At 35.5% G+C, this 20686-nt stretch overlaps 1 protein-coding gene across 3 annotated transcripts in view; it reads right to left on the bottom strand.

Moving 5' to 3' along the window:
* Positions 1–20686, bottom strand: part of LOC117344578 (aromatic-L-amino-acid decarboxylase-like) — a 44376-nt gene that overhangs the window by 15205 nt on the left and 8485 nt on the right. For 2 of the 3 annotated variants that reach the window (XM_033907369.1, XM_033907370.1), the window contains 5 exons: positions 10156–10369; positions 6868–6981; positions 6362–6413; positions 5829–5893; positions 2375–2509 (listed from right to left, as the gene is read on the bottom strand). In XM_033907369.1, the coding sequence (XP_033763260.1) occupies positions 2375–2509; positions 5829–5893; positions 6362–6413; positions 6868–6981; positions 10156–10356 (567 nt within the window). In that variant the 5' untranslated portion in view covers positions 10357–10369. Of the gene's footprint in view, positions 1–2374; positions 2510–5828; positions 5894–6361; positions 6414–6867; positions 6982–10155; positions 10370–13060; positions 13274–20686 lie in introns of those variants that run through there. The other variant, XM_033907368.1, reaches the window with a different exon arrangement.

Consider the following 20686-nt stretch of genomic DNA (forward strand, 5'->3'; position numbering starts at 1 on the left):
AACACACTCTCTATATATATACCTAACACACTCTCTATATATACCTAACACACTCTATATATATATCTAACACACTCTCTATATATATCTAACACACTCTCTATATATATATCTAACACACTCTCTATATATATTCTCACCAAGAAGTCAACATTCCTTAGCAAAGCTGAAAGGAAGCGAAGGCCTAGAAGAGAGAAGTAAGGAGAGTCGCGCGGGGAAAGAAGGAGGAGATATGAGATGGAGACAAGTAGGTGGGAGGCGAGGTCAATGCGAATGGTGGAGCTACGTACATACAATGGACAAGGGGATATACATAGCGAGGGGAAGCCAATGAAAGAAGTGTGAGCGGAAAGGGAGTAGTGTAGTCGAACAGGTCGGAGATAGTCGGAGGCAAAAGGGAAAAAGTCAAAAGGAAGGGAGAGAGGGGGGTGAAGGACGAGAGGGGTAGAGGAAACAAAGCGATACACGCGAAGGTACTAGGTTATAAAAAGGTCACAACAAAGTGAAGTGAGTTTAACGAGAGTGAAGGTAGAGGGGAGTACAGATAGGAAGGAGAGGATAGCGAGTACGATGGAGAAAGAGAAAATGATAGGGAGAGGAACGCAGAGGCAAAGGGGAAATCGGAGGGGACAAGAGGGAGGCAAAGGACGGGACAGAATACACAAAAAAACAGATGGGGAAAAGGGAACACAAACGTTTGAACCATGGTCGGGTAAATGAACCGAAAGGGGACAACCGAGGTGTATGAGGAAGTTGGTATTAGGAGAGAGAAAGAAGGACTAAGTGAGGGACGGAGGTAGACGTTGCGAAAGCCGTCGGTGGAAGAGTAGGACGGGTAGGCGGGGAGACAGACGGGGTTAGAAAAAAAGACGGGGAACGAAAGACGCGCAGACAGGAGGAGACATGGGAAGTGACGAGACGGTGAATGGAAGAACGGAGAAGAAAGGAAAGTGGAAAAATCAAAGAAATAACGCATGAAGATTGGATGTGGTAGGCGAGAGAAGAAGCTATTGAGAGAGAGAACCGAGGGGAGGATGATAGGAAGTCACGGGGTAGAGGGAGGAGGAGGACAGAGGTGGCACGGGGGATGGGAAGGGGGGAGGCTGGAGGGAAAAGAGGGGGGCAACGGAGGAAGAGGGGATACGGAGGTAGCCAAAGGGGGTAGAAGAAAGTGAAATGCAAGGGCGGGCAGCGTGCCTAATAAAGGTGGAAATGTTATAAGGGGAGGGAAGGATGACGTCGAGCACGGGGGAGGAATGTTTAGCGGGGGAAGCAAGATGGTGTACGGGCGAAACAGTCGAAAGATGTCAAAACGAGGGTGGAAAGAGGGGTTAAGGTGGAGCTAAGACGAACTAAAAAGGGGGAGGAAGTTAGGGAGGGGTCGGCACACATAGTAGGTAAGAAGTCTCAGAATAAAGCGGGGGAAAGGATTACCCGTATGAAGGAGAATTTACCGATATGAACCAGGTAAATAAAGGACAAATCGGCATAGAGGAAGGTGGGTGACGATAGCAGGGGGGGAAAGCGTGGGAGAATGAGAGAAGCGTTGAGCTGTGAAAGAGCCACGAGGGGATCGCGAGTAGAGGGAAATGTGGAGGCACGTTTAACACACTCTATATATATCTAACACACTCTCTATATATATCTAACACACTCTCTATATATATATCTAACACACTCTCTCTATATATATCTAACACACTCTCTATATATATATCTAACACACTCTCTCTATATATATCTAACACTCTCTCTATATATATCTAACACACTCTCTATATATATATCTAACACACTCTCTCTATATATATCTAACACTCTCTCTATATATATCTAACACACTCTCTCTATATATATCTAACACACTCTCTATATATATATCTAACACACTCTCTCTATATATATATCTAACACACTCTCTCTATATATATCTAACACACTCTCTCTATATATATCTAACACACTGTCTATATATATATCTATCATTTTGCGTACACAGTTGAAAAATACTATACTGAATCTGTTTCTACTTCAGCCCTATGAATGTGAGTCCTTGAGAGTGTCGATAAAGAGGTGCGATTGCATAACAAGGGAGTGTGGTCCCAGAACTAGCTAAGTGACTACATTCCTTTATAATACCGCTATGTGTCGAGTCAAACTAACGGAGGAAACGCCACATCAAATAGTAAGACAAGCACTATAGATTGGTGAATTACAACGCTATCGAATATCACAGGATGAATTTCACATAAATATTATCGCAAAATAAAAAATAAATCAATACAAATTGCCATTGAAATATCTTTTGGATTTGGTATAATATCTTTAACCTTCGAAGATGAAAATAAAAACTAGATACAACAGCTGTACATACGAGTTTGGAACAATAGGCCACCAGCTTGGGGAGGTTAGTATCGTTTCGGATCAGTGGAGACATGCTCTCTCGCTCCTGTAAAGCGTGGTGTCTGGCCGCTAATAACGTCACTAGAATACATTCACTGGCCGAGCCCTGGAAGTAATAAGATGCTTGTCAATTAAACAGATTTACTCCCTCGCATCTGCCTCTTTACCTAAAACATAAATAAGTCTGTATATCAGTATAAGGAACAAAAAGAAGATTCCTTGAAATTTAATTTAATTGTTAATCTATCATATAATGATCGATTCATCTAGAGTTTACACGATATCACTCAGAGCAATGTTAAAGATGCAATACAGATGACAGGATATACTTTGCTTCTCACAAAAATGGCACCCATGGTATAGAAATATGACCAACATTGCCAATCAAACACAGACAACAAACAAGAAACAAAACAAAACATAAATAAATAAATAAATGAACAAATAGATAGATACATAAATAAATAAATAAATTAAAGTCCCCTAAATAATAACTTATAAGACAGAAATCTACAAAACAAATAAAAAGGTGGCGTACGGATTTTTTTCGGGATGCAATTAATTATCTTTTCACTTTAAAAGATACAAAGAAAATCTCAAACGTTTTGAGGGCTGTATTAACGGAAACAGCTGGTATAATATAAGATATGTAACAACCTTTCCTTACTTTCAATCAATCATAAATACTCTTTAGTATTCCCGAACTATACATTGATATTAAACAGGAAAACTGTAATATATATATCGTCTGATAAGAAGTTAACCTTTGTTTACTATTTTTCTCTCCAACGTGATTACAGCGAAAGTGGCGGGAGGAGAGAGGTTTAACGCTTGCGTACACATTAGCCCTACGATGAGGATGAACCCACACGAGAAAGGTACGATGTTACATCATAACCATAAAAACGAGCCCATCCTCCTGTATCGACCACACAGAAAACATATGTTTACATCGAATACTGGCGATAAAGAAAGTATCGGGATCCTACAGCACCTGTGAGATGAATGAGGCTGTGGGTAATTCCTTTGTCAGAGGCTACAAGTCGAAAGATTGTGAATGATAACGTGGGAAAGCATGCCTTCAACAGTATACCACAGCAGGTATGATCTTAAAAACCTGGACAAACATGTTTAGTTTGGTTCGTACACCTGTGATGGTAAGATATTTTACATTGATCCTTTGATACTGTATAGCAGAGGTGTGCAGTTTGTCATTATCATGTTTCATGTATATAATTTGGTGGAGATAAAAGTGGACAAATAGTGCAGAAAATTTAATCGACCCAGCCACCAGTTATCCGATTGTCCCAATACATAGCCTCGTTAATCCAGCCACCACTAATCCCAATGTCCTAATGCACAGCCTCAATAACCCAGTCACCAACAATACGATTGTCTCAATACACCACCTCGATAGTCCAGTCACCAACAATACGATTGTCCCAATACACCGCCACTATAACCCAGTCACCAACAATACGATTGTCCCAATACACAGCCTCTATAACCCAGTCACCAATAATACGATTGTCCCAATACACCACCTCTATAACCTTGTCACCAACAATACGATTGTCCCAATACACCGCCTCTATAACCCAGTCACCAACAATACGATTGTCCCAATACCCCGCCTCTATAACCCAGTCACCAATAATACGATTGTCCCAATACACCGCCTCGATAACCCAGTCACCAATAATACGATTGTCCCAATACACCGCCTCTATAACCCAGTCACCAATAATACGATTGTCCCAATACACCACCTCTATAACCCAGTCACCAATAATACGATTGTCCCAATACACCACCTCTATAACCCAGTCACCAATAATACGATTGTCCCAATACACCGCGTCTATAACCCAGTCACCAATAATACGATTGTCCCAATACACCGCGTCTATTACCCAGTCACCAACAATACGATTGTCCCAATACACCACCTCTATAACCCAGTCACCAATAATACGATTGTCCCAATACACCGCGTCTATAACCCAGTCACCAACAATACGATTGTCCCAATACACCACCTCTATAACCCAGTCACCAATAATACGATTGTCCCAATACACCACCTCTATAACCCAGTCACCAATAATACGATTGTCCCAATACACCACCTCTATAACCCAGTCACCAACAATACGATTGTCCCAATACACCACCTCTATAACCCAGTCACCAACAATACGATTGTCCCAATACACCACCTCTATAACCCAGTCACCAACAATACGATTGTCCCAATACACCACCTCTATAACCCAGTCACCAACAATACGATTGTCCCAATATACCACCTCTATAACCCAGTCACCAATAATACGATTGTCCCAATACACCACCTCTATAACCCAGTCACCAACAATACGATTGTCCCAATATACCACCTCTATAACCCAGTCACCAATAATACGATTGTCCCAATACACCACCTCTATAACCCAGTCACCAATAATACGATTGTCCCAATACACCACCTCTATAACCCAGTCACCAATAATACGATTGTCCCAATACACTACCTCTATAACCCAGTCACCAACAATATGATTGTCCCAATACACCGCCTCGATAGCCCAGTCACCAACAATACGATTGTCCCAATACACAGCCGCAATAACCCAGTCACCAACAATACGATTGTCCCAATACACCACCTCGATAACCCAGTCACCAACAATACGATTGTCCCAATACACCACCTCTATAACCCAGTCACCAATAATACGATTGTCCCAATACACCACCTCTATAACCCAGTCACCAACAATACGATTGTCGTCCCAATACACCGCCTCTATAACCCAGTCACCAATAATACGATTGTCCCAATACACCGCCTCGATAGCCCAGTCACCAACAATACGATTGTCCCAATACACCGCCTCTATAACCCAGTCACCAACAATACGATTGTCCAAATACACCGCCTCGATAACCTTGTCACCAATAATACGATTGTCTCAATACACCACCTCGATAACCCAGTCACCAACAATACGATTGTCCCAATACACCACCTCGATAAGCCAGTCACCAACAATAAGATTGTCCCAATACACCACCTCGATAAGCCAGTCACCAACAATACGATTGTCCCAATACACCACCTCGATAAGCCAGTCACCAACAATACGATTGTCCCAATACACCACCTCGATAACCCAGTCACCACCTATCCGAAAGTCCCAATTCCATATCTCGATAATCCAGACATTACTAATCCACATTTTCCCGTCCCCAGCCTCCATAACTAGCTAGTACTTATCTGAATGTACTATTACGCAGTCACCACTTCTCCGATGGTTCCGATACCAAGCCTAATGATTGAGTCGAATTACTGTGAACCTAATTAATACATATCAATTTTATCATTTTTAATGATATCAGCCTATTGGTAGATGTTACAATACCTGTATGACACCTCCACCTTCCCCAGATCCGTGGAGGAAAAATTTCGGAAGTCCCATCATTTTACCTGTAAAGGAAATATTTCTAATTCTCTACATATATTAACACAACAACCTGTACATTTCACCAACCAGAAACTGTCGCTGATATAGTATCAGTTAGTGATTCCTCCAGATAGTGGTCAGAACGAAATACGGATGATATAGTATCAGTTAGTGATTCCTCCAGATAGTGGTCAGAACGAAATACGGATGGCTGGTATAAAAGCAGGAATATTGCATTTTGACCTTATCTTGATATACACTCGAACTTTAATATTTCGAAGTAACTTTGGGTCGTTACTTCGAGACACCAGTATATTCATGAAGAATTTTACTGCAGGAACTGAATGTTTACTTCGACTTAATCAGGGTCTTTGAGCTATTAGAGTTCGAGATAATGAAGAAATTTGACTGTAATTTTAATGCATCAAAAATAATCAAGAACATATTTCAGGCGAATATTTGTTCTTTAGTGTTAACCGAGCGAATCCTACCTAACCAGTCCATGGTGATGGCCTCCAGTTCTGTACAGGCGGGGCTTGAGGCCTGCAATAAACAGTATGAAGGATTTAATTTACATAAGCATTAAATGATAAATATTGTGTGCAGTGTTTGTGCTGATAAATACATTCATTAAGATGCAAATACAAATAAATATAGAGGAAAACGAATTTCGGTGCTTCATTATGATTAATTATAACTAAAATTGGACGGTGCCAAAATAAGTACACAATAGACGAATATATCATATGACATAAAGTGACTTCAGTTAAGAACATATGTTGTGAAACCAGACCATCTTATCAACATGTTTTTTGTGATACAACTGTAATACTTCCATAATATTTTCTGCAACACATTCATTATGTTCAATGACAATGACGAAGTCAGTTCGCGTTAAAGTATTACAGATGTCGAGTAAACATGACATATTAAGAACTAATACGGGTGTAATTGGTGAATGTAATCAATTAATATCGATTGATGTTTTCAAACTTACCCATGAAAAACCGATACATCCAATAGCATCTGACAGCATATCTCCAAGGATCGACGGGTAGGAGTTTCCAGACGGGAAGTACGCGTGGAAATGTGGATGTTGCCAATGGGTTATCTGAAATAGGGTATATATCATAATAATAACGATAAGTTATCTGAAATAGGGTATACATCATAACAATAACAATAAGTTATGATGAATTAAAGGTGATATATCATTATGTGATATGCGATGTAATCAATTACTATAAAGAATTTAAAGATACTTGACAAGTAACATGTAGTCACGTGGTATAACAAAAAGTCATATAAAGACAACATGCAGACGACACTTTATAGGGACCAACCAACCAATTGTTTTCCCATAGACTTTAGTGTTAACGTTTTGGAGTATTTCATTCAAATTCTTGAATTCAATATGACAATCATGGTTTATAACAAAAGTTTAGGGTCTGATATAACGCCTAATGAAAAACAAAAGTTGGGTCCTTCAGCTCAAATTTTCTCCATGGTAGCCATTTTGAAAATAGGTGAATTTCGCAGTAAAAATTCTCAAAAATCTTAAATGCTTACCTGTTTATTATAATTACCTGAACGTCTGGGGGAAAAAATCAATCGGACTTACGAAATTTATATCAACATTTCTTATTGATAGTTACCTATCAGGCTACATATCTATTTTCTCACTTCATAACATACTGGCCAATCAGTGGCTGCCAGACATTTTATCCTTGGCTCAACTTTCTATACACAGGGGCTGTTTCAAAAATATATATTTTTTTTCAATCGGTTGGTTGTTCCCTCAAAAGTAGTCACGTGGTATTAGAAGAAGTCATATAAAGTCAACATGCAGACGACACGTCATACGTAGCCACGTGGTACAACAAAAAATCATATTAAGAGAGATAGAGAGACATATGACGACACTGTATATGTGATACGTGGTCAAATGACAAAATATATCACGTGTTACGTAAATAGTATGTGTATTGATGATGTACGACGGTAATTACTAATAAGTGATTGGTCTGTTATAAGTGTCCTGTCGCAGTGACGTACACTGACATCAGACAAGGATGTGTCAATCGACGAGATAAAGACCGTGTCTTTCCTGTTGTTCTCTTTAGTTGACCACAAATTGATACAATATCCAGGGACTAATTCTTACAAAAATGCATGAAATGGCACCCACGGTACAGGTTTATATGTAAATCATACCAAATCATGCTCTTGAAATGATTTCTTGCAATGCCGAAAATTACATAAAAATTGAAAGCGGAGCGCGACATAATATCTTCGGGATTCAATTAATTATTTATCCGTTTAAAATTTGAAAGATTATATAAGTAGCCTTAATTATAAAACTTTATCATAAATAGGGTCTAGTAAGTAATAACGACGGTATAAACCAATATAGGTACTGGATCCTAACAAACAAATGTTGGATGCGTATTACTAAAAATAGATAATTGTCAAGTAGTAATAACGTCAGTACAGACAAGTAAATCTGCCCCTTTATCAAAACACAGGTAAATTACATACGATCACATATAGACATAGAACATGGAACAGTTACACAAATATAGTAGTTATAAACAACAATAAATATCGTATATATATATACCAGCCAATTCTTGTTTTCAATTGTTCATGCTTACTCTTTCTTTCGTAAGTGATTCCTTTAACTTAAAACTTGCCATGGACAAAACATCATTAGGAGTAAGGGAAACACATAAGAAAGTTAAAGTTAAGTTCTGCGATGCCTTCCTATGAACATTTTAGTTAAGGAATTCTCTAAGTTAAAGAATGTTGCTGAAACTGGGGCCTGATTTGTTTTTATCATTTATTATGTTATGGTAACCATTACTTATATGTATATGTTTATTTAATTTTTAGTATATACATTTTTCTTAAATTTCCTTAATCGAATACGCGTGCATTATTAATTAGACATAGATCACATCATAAAAGAACGCTTACTTTGTAGTTTAGTCAAATTATGTTTTAAAAAATTATTTGCTTGAGTGATGGCAAAAGATGTTCTTTAGATAGCAACAGCGACCTTGTCTAAAAGAAGCCGTTAAGATTATAACGTTATTACAAGTGATTTGATTATCATTTTACAGCTTTGTGCTCAGCGTAACTTTATTATCTTATCTTCGATTAACGATTGTTTGAACATGAAACAATACAAAGGATATTTTACCTATTAAATAACAGGAAGATCAATTACAATATCATTTTTCTGAATCAATAGGCCATTAAGAATTTATTTTATCTTATGGCATCGATCTCCTTTTTAAAAGCGACCCAAACTGTGATGAATATTTTATGACAGGTAATTCAGTCAGCTTAATTTGTACTGAATTATTGAATGGCGTTGTGTTCCTTTTTGACAGATGTGCAGGTGATAATTTTACGCCACACGGACATCAACCTTGGGGGTTTTAGGTGAGGTATTCAGGGAGATTTGTGTACAATCATACAAATGAAAAACGAATAATACGAAGTTGACAAATCATCTGTACCCCTATCAATGTAATTAACGTTACACATTCGTTATATACTGTATAATTGTTAAATTTAACGGTGCTAATATTTCGTGGTTGTCCTAGTACGAACGGGTTCGGGGGTAATACATTTCGTGGTTGTCCTATTCGTTGAGTATATTTTTTCGTGTTTAGTGTAATGAATCATAAATTTCATAAAATGAAATCCCCCACAAATATTACCAACATGTATATATATATATTTCTAAACCAAAGCCTAATATGTTTTCACTTTTGTTTGTCTTGTAAAATCCCTCAAGTTAGTTGATGTGAAAGATTATTTTAAGTCCCGGTGGTTTACCGTTAAATCATATTGATTTTAAATTGTCTCTCCATATATTTGTTTTAAACATATATATATATATATATTTAGCTCCGTTTAGATTTTGATGTTTTCTCCTTAATTGCAACACGTTTGCTACTTTATTTTTACGATATAGTTTCAGTTATTATTTTGATATCAACTGAATATTCATTTGTTTGGCTTCTTTTTGGGCGACATGAAACTTCCTTTCTTCATATCTCTAGTAAGCTATTATTGTATTATATTGTATAGTTATGCATCAATTAATATCTTTAATTGTGTGAAATACGATACATACATTGCAAGTACCATTAAAAGGGAATGTGACGTCAAAGGTAAAACAATAAATTAGAAAAGTGTACACACGATACACAAGATATTATGACCCCGGAAACTGAGTATATGGAAGGATATGTAGGGTTCATTGAGTACTGACCCCAGGCATAATCGTTCGCTCTACGTCCTTCATGATGTCGTCGAAGCCCTCACTCATTTCCGGAGCTGTATCCGGTAAGAGGTCTTTTAGGTAGCCTGGTTCTACTTCCGGTATAACCCTGCGATTGTTAATGTTCTCCATGTAATCAGCTATGTAATCTACCATCTCCTTCCCCTTTTTTCGGAATTCACACGAATCCATTGTGGTCAGGTTTCTGCAATTACAATAATTAAATGATTTCTGTTCAGATATAAAACGGATATAAACCATATGTGTGCCGGATATCAGTGGAGAAAAGTATCAATATAAACTCATTTGACCCGACTACACACTATTAATAGATTACATTGTAGATATATTTCTATGATTAGCAATACACATCATATGGATACTGCGATATTGAACATTTAAAGAGCATTTGTTATGCTTGTAAAATGGCGTATCAAGTGTAAAATCTTCATTTCAGGTGGTTTTAAATGTCCAGCAAAACCTACCTGATGTTTTAAATAAAAAGTTAGTTTGATATATGATGTTATTAACTGGTTTAATTGAAACATGACACCAACATGAAGAAAAACCCTAAAAACATCAAACAAACAAACAAAAAACCACATGATAAAGACGTCATTTCTTCATTTCCAGTTTGTCCTAGCGTAGCCCTGTTGATGAGTGTGTGTTAAAGGTTAAATTAATCATGCATTTGTTAATGTTTCAACTGAATCAACATTGTTCAAAGTCATCAATCCATCGAATAAACATACTTGCCAATCTAAAGTACAATATAATTGATTCTTTGGGGATTGGTAGTTTCATTTATCAATGGTTGTTAAGATAATGAAAAAAACAATGGTTGTTAGGATGATGAAAAACAATAGTTGTTAAGATGATAAAAACAATGGTTGTAAAGACAATAAAAAAAATCTATTATCATTTATATGTGCAAAACAGCAAATTGTTTCCAGTTTTCTAAGAAGGGCAGTTTTTTTTAACTAATGTTGGCTTGAATCCAAAATTGCACCACTACTGTAAAGAGTATAACAATCCTGTCACTGGATTGTTTTTATGTATATTACATTTTATATCAACACGGATCTGATGACACTAGGTTGTTTTTATGTACATGTATATTACATTCTATATCAACACGGATCTGATGACACTGGGTTGTTTTTATGTATATTACATTCTATATCAACACGGCTCTGATGACACTGGGTTGTTTTTATGTATATTACATTTTATATCAACACGGATCTGATGACACTGGGTTGTTTTTATGTACATGTATATTACATTCTATATCAACACGGATCTGATGACACTAGGTTGTTTTATGTATATTACATTCTATATCAACACGGATCTGATGACACTGGGTTGTTTTTATGTATATTACATTCTATATCAACACGGCTCTGATGACACTGGGTTGTTTTTATGTATATTACATTCTATATCAACACGGCTCTGATGACACTGGGTTGTTTTTATGTATATTACATTTTATATCAACACGGCTCTAATGACACTAGGTTGTTTACATTGATATTAGAAGTCCTCATATTAAACACGCGCATAAACCACACGTGGGAATGAGGACACGTTATTGACACTGCCTTGATTAAAGATCTATGCATGTCATCACTTCATATCGTGACCGTCAAATCTGTGTCGATTCGTCTAAGCTTGAGTTAATATTTCGAATTTTGAAACCCCGTGACTTATTTTCATAAACAATTTTTGATTACATTACCGTATAATAGTTATCATTATTCAAATAAAACAATACATCAATATATCGCTTTTGGGCTGATTTGTTTTGAGGCATTTTTTTCAGGGTGGAATCAGAAATTAAATATGTTCAAATGACATTATAAAACGGTACGGAAAAGTCATATTATAGATATAAGGTGACCATTATGGTATATACTTTAGGTAAATATCATATTTAAGATGAAAGTTGATTTTTATTGTCATACTGGAGGTAACTTTATTATCATACTGTAGGTAAATATCATATATTAGATGAAAGGTGACCTTTATTGTCATACTTAAGGTAAATATCATATTTTAGACATAAGTGACCTTTATTGTCATACGTTAGGTAAATATCATATTTTAGACATAAGTGACCTTTATTGTCATACTTTAGGTAAATATCATATTTTAGAAGTAAAGTTACCTTTTTTGTCATACTGTAGGTAAATATCATATTTTTGATGTAAGGCTACCTTTATTGTCATACTGGAGGTGAATGACAAATTTTCGTCAAAAGATAACCACTATTGTCATACTATAGATGTATGCAATAATCTTGAATAAAAAAGTTACAATTAGTATCATAGTGTGTGTAAATGTCATATTCTAGTGGTAAAGTGATGATTATAAACATATACTGTAGGTAAATGTCATATCTGCATGTTATACGAAACTGACCATACTTGTCATACTATAGGTAAATGTAATGTCTGCATGTTATACAAAACTGATCATACTTGTCATACTATAGGTAAATGTCATGTCTACATGTTATACAAAATTGACCATACTCGTCATACTGTAGGTAAATGTCATGTCTACATGTTATACGAAACTGGCCATGATTTTCATGCTGTAGGTAAATGCTATATGCCCTACTGCAGGTAAATGACATTTTTTTGTTAATAAAGTTACCTATATTTGCCAACTGTTGATAGATATTAGTAAAGTTATCACTATTATCATATATAAGGTAAATGTCATTCTTTATTTGTAAGGCGACCATTATTGTCACACTGTAAGTAAATGTGTTTTATAATAAAGATTGGTTTTTGATAGGTTAATTTTTAGCAAACTCTGAAGTAAAAATTACGAAGTATATCCAGTATTCTTTGGTAATGAAACATTTTAAGGGAGTACTACATACCTTGATGCAGAATCTTTGATATCCAAACGTGTATTAGAGAATATCACTTCCAGTAAACCAAGAGTTCACACGAAATAGTGTAAAACCTATGTGCATGAGGTAACGTTTGGCAGGTTCTGTGATCCGTGCGGAGTGTAACGTATGTTGTAATAGACGTGCCTGAGACATCTTTTTATATATTCATACGGGAACAATTCTTATAATTAGAGTACATACGTATAGGTAATCACCTTGAACCTACCATCCAATAAAAGGAAACCGGAAGTGATACGCACATATGGTAGTAGTGTAATATATCGAAAGTGTACCTTCACCGGAAGTAATCACTTCCCACGGCACAACAGGCAGAGGATCGGCTTTATAGAAATGTAGAATAGACAATATTATTCTAGTCTTTAAAATACAATATGTCTACCTCGTTAGTCTGATTTTTTGTGTGCGTGAATGTTTGAGAGTTAATGTGTTGGATTAAGAACTCGATATTTTTGTGAATGTTTGAGAGTTAATGTGTTGGATTAAGAACTCGATATTTTTGTGAATGTTTGAGAGTTAATGTGTTGGATTAAGAACTCGATATTTTTGTGAATGTTTGAGGAAAGTTAGGTGTGGAGTTAAGAACTTGACATTTTTGTGAATGTATAGAGTTAATGTGTGGAGTTAAGAACTCGAAATTTTTGTGAGTGTTTAAGAGTTAGGGTATGGTATTAAGAACTCGACATTTTTGTTAATGTTTAAGGGGAGTTCGGGTTAGGAGATAGGAACTCGACATTTTTGTGAATGTTTAGAGTTAGGGTATGGGGTTAAGAACTCGACATTTTGTGAATGTTTAAGAGTTAGGGTACTCGACAGTTTTGTAGAAAATCATACTAGATACCAAGCGTAGTAACTTCAGTAATATCTATGATATCACACACACGTATGTAGTAATATCTATGATATCACACACACGTATGTGCTCGAAAATCAACTGTCTGATATGAATGATTATTTCGAGAGTGAAATAGAACGTCTTCCTTCTGTTAGACACGTTTAAAATATATCGATGTGCCTGAAAGGGTACTTACAAAAATTATTGAAAAAATATCATTACCCTGGCAAATGAATGATATTGTTAAATATACATACATAATAATAAATATTTGTTATATTCAGGAAATTTTATCTATAATGGATGAATCGGCAGGCATTAGGAGATGACTGTATGACACCCACCAGCTTATCAGAACGAACTCCAGATATCGTGTTATAAGTTAATCTTAAACAATAAGAGAAACATGATCCAGACAAGACTTCAAAAGAGTTAATTAACTCCTATCTGGTATATGTCATTCGTCTACCACCTTAGAATTACGACAGATGGTTTTAGTCAATTTTACAATGATATGTACCATACACTATGTATATCACTAACACATTAAAACATTGTTCGTGTAACAGAAACGCTTCTTTGTGTATTGTACATTCTAAATAAATTCAAACATTGACGTGAATATAAAAATTCAAATGTATTTATTGACAATCAATATTCCGTAATATTCTGTAATCTTTCTATGGAACAATAAAGAAAAAACATTTTCGATCTATTAATATAAATTCATAGTAGGATGTGGTTTATTTCCGGTAAAAACGTAATTTATCATTTAATGTGATAAGAGAAATATAATGAGGTAGTTCAATATTAACTAGAAGTTTACTCACGTAAAATGCACACCTGCTGTAACTGTATACTTACGATATGCTGTGTAAACGTTGTTCATATACCCGAACAGATTCATCTGTGTGTTGTTATAACACATTTTCCCCTTTATATATAAGCAGTAGGCGTAACATGGATGTAATGCTGCCTCCATTTGAGTGAATGAAGATTGTTTGTACTAAATTTAGATTTCACTGAGGAGGATGTTCTAACATAAATTATTTATCTGCAATTTTTGACGTAACAGGTATCACGTTTATAATTTGAACGTCTTTGATATGTTTTATTTATATGTGTAGGAAGACAAGACAATCAAGAATTGTAAACAAAGTAGTAATTTGAACTTAAAATCAATAATTGATATTTTATCTCAATACTATTAAGTTACGGAACTGGTAAGGAGATACAATTCGCATGTACCGCGCCTCATGCTAGAATAAAGTTGTGAAACAAATTGTATGGTAAAATGTTATAAATATACCCAATATGAAAAGGTATGACTTTTAAACGACAATTACAGACAAAGAACTTGTTTACGATAAGTATTTGTATAGTAAAACACTAGTGTAGGGTTGACTTATGAATGGACTCGTGTTGTTCGTAGATTGTATTCAGGGGACAGTAAAAAGGATTGGTGATAGTCCTCTCTCTATACCCTTATTGTACAGTCCTCGGCGTTAATTCGTATTCCGTTATCCATACATTAAGAACTCTCTTAAACGAATCTTTATCTTATAGCAGTGCGCGTAAGATGTACAGTAGACATTATTTTACTGTTTTCTCTTAAATTTTGGTTTATCTTACCTTTTTGTCGTATTAAGATTTTTTTCCTCTAAAACGCGACTATAACTATAGATTTTATACTCATTCAACGGTGATTTCTTCTTATGGATATTGGAATACAACGTTAAAAATATTCTATAAATATATTTTCACGGTTTAAAAACAATGTTTACCTTGGTTGATATATATAAACAGTGCTACACGGAGAGCATGTGACGAGACAGCACAGCGTTCTACTGTCGAGCGATAGCATGCATACTTGTAGGTCCTACCGAATTTTAATGTTATTGTTTTGCACTGATTTCATTAAAAAACATGGTAGCGGCCACTTTTGATTTTCGTTATTAAGTTTTTTGTTTTATGGTAATCATTCTTAAAATATTACGCCTGATAATATTTTCCAACAGTGATTTTTACAGTTAAAGTCACATTAAAATTTTTGTTATCCCCAGGTACCCAGAAGTAGATACCTCTTCTTTAAACAGTGTAAAACGCCCCCATATATTGTCTGTAAATGGTCGTTAAAGAGGAAAGTAAGTTTTAATTAATTTAATTCCTCTGGAATGCATCACCGAATGTTTCTTTAGCATTTAGCACCTTAAGATTTCAGAAATTCTGTGATATCGAATATATGGTATGACTATATATAAATGGTGAAATCATGCGAAAATATTTAGGATGAGAAACATAAGAGAGAGTGTTTGTCTACCTATAAATAGACAGATGAGGTGAGCAAGTTTATGTCAACCCACCTTTAGGACGATAAAGTATTGGAGGAAATAAGAAGGCATCTACAATTAAGAACGATAAAGTATTGGAGGAAATAAGCAGGTTACTACAATTGAGGATCATACAGTATTTTAGAAAATAAGCATGGAGCAAGATAAGCATGAAGCTACAATTAAATACTATATATATATTACCACCATATTCTACACTACGGTATAATTCTGTATTATCTTTAGTATACACGTTCTAAAATTGTACTTAACATTTTATATGCTACCCCCTTTTCTAAACCTGATAATAAATTGGATTTGTATCCGGATTTGAACACCTCATCTACATTCATCTATTGTAATGACGTCATCCGGTTACGAGTTGATGTTTATCGTGGTCCCCAGACACCCGGAGTAAGCTGATAGGCTGGGATAGATATCTTTGATTCAGTATATAGACCATTTAGGACAATAGGTAGCGGTGTCGGGGAACAAGTGGCAGGGATGTTAACATCCTCTCTGCAGGGATTGGTCTTAGAATCAGTCGGTGTACCCGGATATGGGACAGCCGTGGATTCACTGATTGGTTTCCATAAGTATGATTCACTGACTGGTTTCCATAAAATGAAATGAAATGTTGAAATGACAAAGTAAATTTTTCCTTCATAATTATATTTAATAAAGCTTAGACTAATCTATCGATGTATATCATTCTAGTAGACGTCATAGTCCTGTTTGTCCAAGTGTGTCACGTTTACCTATCATTCAATTAAAAGCTACGGAGTTACGTTCGTCACGGGTAGATAAGCAAGTCTAGGCGATCAACATCCCTCCAACTTACATATTCAACATATTTTGAAATGTTATTAAAAGAGACCTAAAATAATTTATTTAAGAGCTCATCACATTAACATTATCGTTGATTGATGATCGAATTAAACCTAATAGTGTTCACTTAACACGTGGTATACAGTATTGTCACGGAGGCCTGTCATCTAACTCGGAGACATCGGCAGTAACCGGATCCACCCGGAACACCAGCTGATGGTGGCGATATTGATAATGTTTTTTCTTATCTTTCTATCTTATTATTCCTCCCACAGTACAGCGTTTGATAGGTTAATCTGGTTTTGTGATGTCAATATCTCCTAAATAAGACAACTTGTCGAATATCAGGAGCATTTAACCGTGTAGTACATGTATATTTTTTTTACAGCTGAGTAAGATTATAACGCACTGTGTTACACCTGTATGACGTCAATACTTTAACAGATAACATTAAAAATGCAACATTTGAATAATTCTGAAAACCTAGAAATCAGCAAAACATATTTATTTAAGCATTAATGTCTTTTTTTTTTTAGTTTCATCGGGGTATGAAACAAATTTTGTTTGCAAACTTCTGTAAGAATCCGCTATGCGGATTCATACAGTTTGCAAACAGAATTCGTTTCATACCCCAATGAAACTAAAAAAAAAAAGACATCAATGCTTAAATGTAACAAATATTGTTCATTTTTAAGAAAATATTCAAAATAGTTATGCTATTCCTTATCGAGGTAATTATAATGACGTCAAAGGCTCTACAATAAGATATTATCTCAGTGCAGAAGAGACAAATATAAACTAATCTATGCAATTATTAATTCAGTATAAGTCTGACGCGAGTAAAACTATCAACCATCACTTTGTGAAACATCTTATACCTTTGATCGATAATTTGAATGTTCATTATTTAAAGCAAATGTAAGTACATGAGTAAACACGGAGTTTACCTGAGGCAAAATGGGGTTGTGGAGAACACAGAACTGAAAGGAATGCTGTTGGAAATAACCTCTGATCTACAGGGATCGGAGTTTGACGCAAGAAATAATTTGGTTAAAACTATTAAAAGTCTTGCCATTTCGAAAGTTAAAATTACATTGTATATTAGTCAAACCTTTTGGTCCTCCTATTTCCGGATATTCAGCATGATGTTCGTAATCTCGGATATTCCCTAGTTATTATGGTTTGTTCCATCCTACCTACATGTATGTCACTCCACTCATAAGAGTCTACGACTTGTTGATATTAATATTGTGATTGGTTCATATAATAAATATATCATTCTATTTAGTTCCAGGTTCCAACAAACCCTAATGTATGGCTTATGGATAAGAAACCTATAAAGTTCACGGAGCGACCAGATGAAGGATTTAATGAATGTGTTTAGCGGACAGTGAATGAATGTGTGGCTAGAATGTGTAATGCATTAATTTTGATTAGTATTAATCAAGTGTATTTAAAGATATATATAGAATAGATCGTTTATGAATAGTATATTCTAATGTAGCAACATTCATCTTACTCTTAGATCCCTAGATCTGTATTTCTTCCTTTGTGATATATATTTGTGGACAGGGCTTTTATAAGTTGTTAAAAACGTGTGCCCAATCCAATTTCGTTTAAACAATAAAATGCGTTTAATTCCAATTATCTAGTTTGTTTGGTCTCTAACCACAATAACTGATTATTCTCACGGTTAATCGAAAAATGATTGATAACATCTTTGCATCAATGTATAATGAGTTTTAAGTCATTTAAGTTTTGTATAAATCTGGTAATCCCTGGAAAAGGTAGATCGATCGCCTACACAAAATTAAAAAGTACCATAAGATACGTGTTACATAACATACTCGCCTACACAAAATTAAAAGTACCATAAGATACGTGTTACATATCATACTCGTCTACACAAAATCAAAAAGTAATATAAGATACGTGTTACATATCATACTCGTCTACACAAAATTAAAAAGTACCATAAGATACGTGTTACATATCATACTCGTCTACACAAAATTAAAAAGTACCATAAGATACGGGTTACATATCATACTCGCCTACACAAAATTAAAAAGTAATATAAGATACTTGTTACATAACATACTCGTCTACACAAAATTAAAAAGTAATATAAGATACTTGTTACATATCATACATGTATGTTGGTATACCCAACTAATGTTCTTAAAACAATAATACCGAAATGATAACGAAACCAGCTGAAATTCGATAAACTGAGGGCTTGTTTGTTTGTTTGTTTGTTTGTTTTTTGTTTAACGTCCTATTAACAGCCAGGGTCATTTAAGGACGTGCCAGGTTTGGAGGTGGAGGAAAGCTGGAGTACCCGGAGAAAAACCACCGGCCTACAGTCAGTACCTGGCAACTGCCCCATGTAGGTTTCGAACTCGCAACCCAGAGGTGGAGGGCTAGTGTTAAAATGTCGGGACACCTTAACCACTCGGTCACCGCGGCCCCAAAAACTGAGGGCAAAGGTATGAACAAATATAAATTTAGATTCGCATGGGGAATCCTAAAAAGGTCAAGGATAAGACCGGGTGTTTCGGAAGAGTAAGCGTCCTCTGCTTCGTCAACAACACCCGCCATACAAATATAGGTCACAGCGACACGCGTCATACAAATATAGAGGTCACAACGACAACCGCCATATGAATATAGGTCACAGCGACACCCGACATACAATATAGGTCACAGCGACACCCGACATACAAATATAGGTTACAGCGACACCCGTCATACAAATATAGAGGTCACAACGACAACCGTCATAAAAAGGTTAAATCAGGGTTTAAATGAGGGTGGTGCCAACGGAACCACTAGACATATCTATATCGCAAAAACAAAAAGAAATTTTCAAATGAGATCATGATGTCGACCACACCACTCTCTCGTAGTCTTCGTCAACCTACATTTTAGGTAAAATCCGGGTTACCTATATTCATATCACATGAGAAAAATCATTTCGAAATGAGATAATGAAATACTGTTAGTACAAAAGCCTACTGTTTTTGAGAGTTATCAACTTGAATCAATGCTCTGAGGATAAGCAACATTCACCATGATCACCATAACATTTGTGAAACATCTTATGATGATTCATATTTGTCATGATCACCATGACGTCTGTAACACATATTAACATCATTCACTTTTGTCTTATTACTGTAAACATATATATTTTAGCGTGAATATTATTTTTTGCAACTTGTTTCGTAATTGTTGTAAACTAAATGAAATTTACATTTGAAATGATTAATTGTAAATATGTATATACTATGTACATTAGTCACATGCTATATTTTATCGAAGCAAACTTAAACTAACTTCTAATAACGAAAATGACATGTTCTGAGGAATTTATGATATTGATTGATAATTAACTGGTACATGTATATTATTTAAGCAATCACTGGTAAGGTAATTAGGAGACATGTTTTCATTATTTTCTCCGCATTATTTAATGTTACTCCAACAATAAAAAGTTCATTTGCTCGACATTTCCCCCATTGACACAATGCTAAGAGGCAGCTACCACCATACGCATATAACACCCTGTGCCTCAGGCTATAACACCCAGCCGGTCAT

Source organism: Pecten maximus, chromosome 16, assembly GCF_902652985.1.
Source record: "Pecten maximus chromosome 16, xPecMax1.1, whole genome shotgun sequence".
In the NCBI taxonomy this organism is placed as follows: Eukaryota; Metazoa; Mollusca; class Bivalvia; order Pectinida; family Pectinidae; genus Pecten; species Pecten maximus.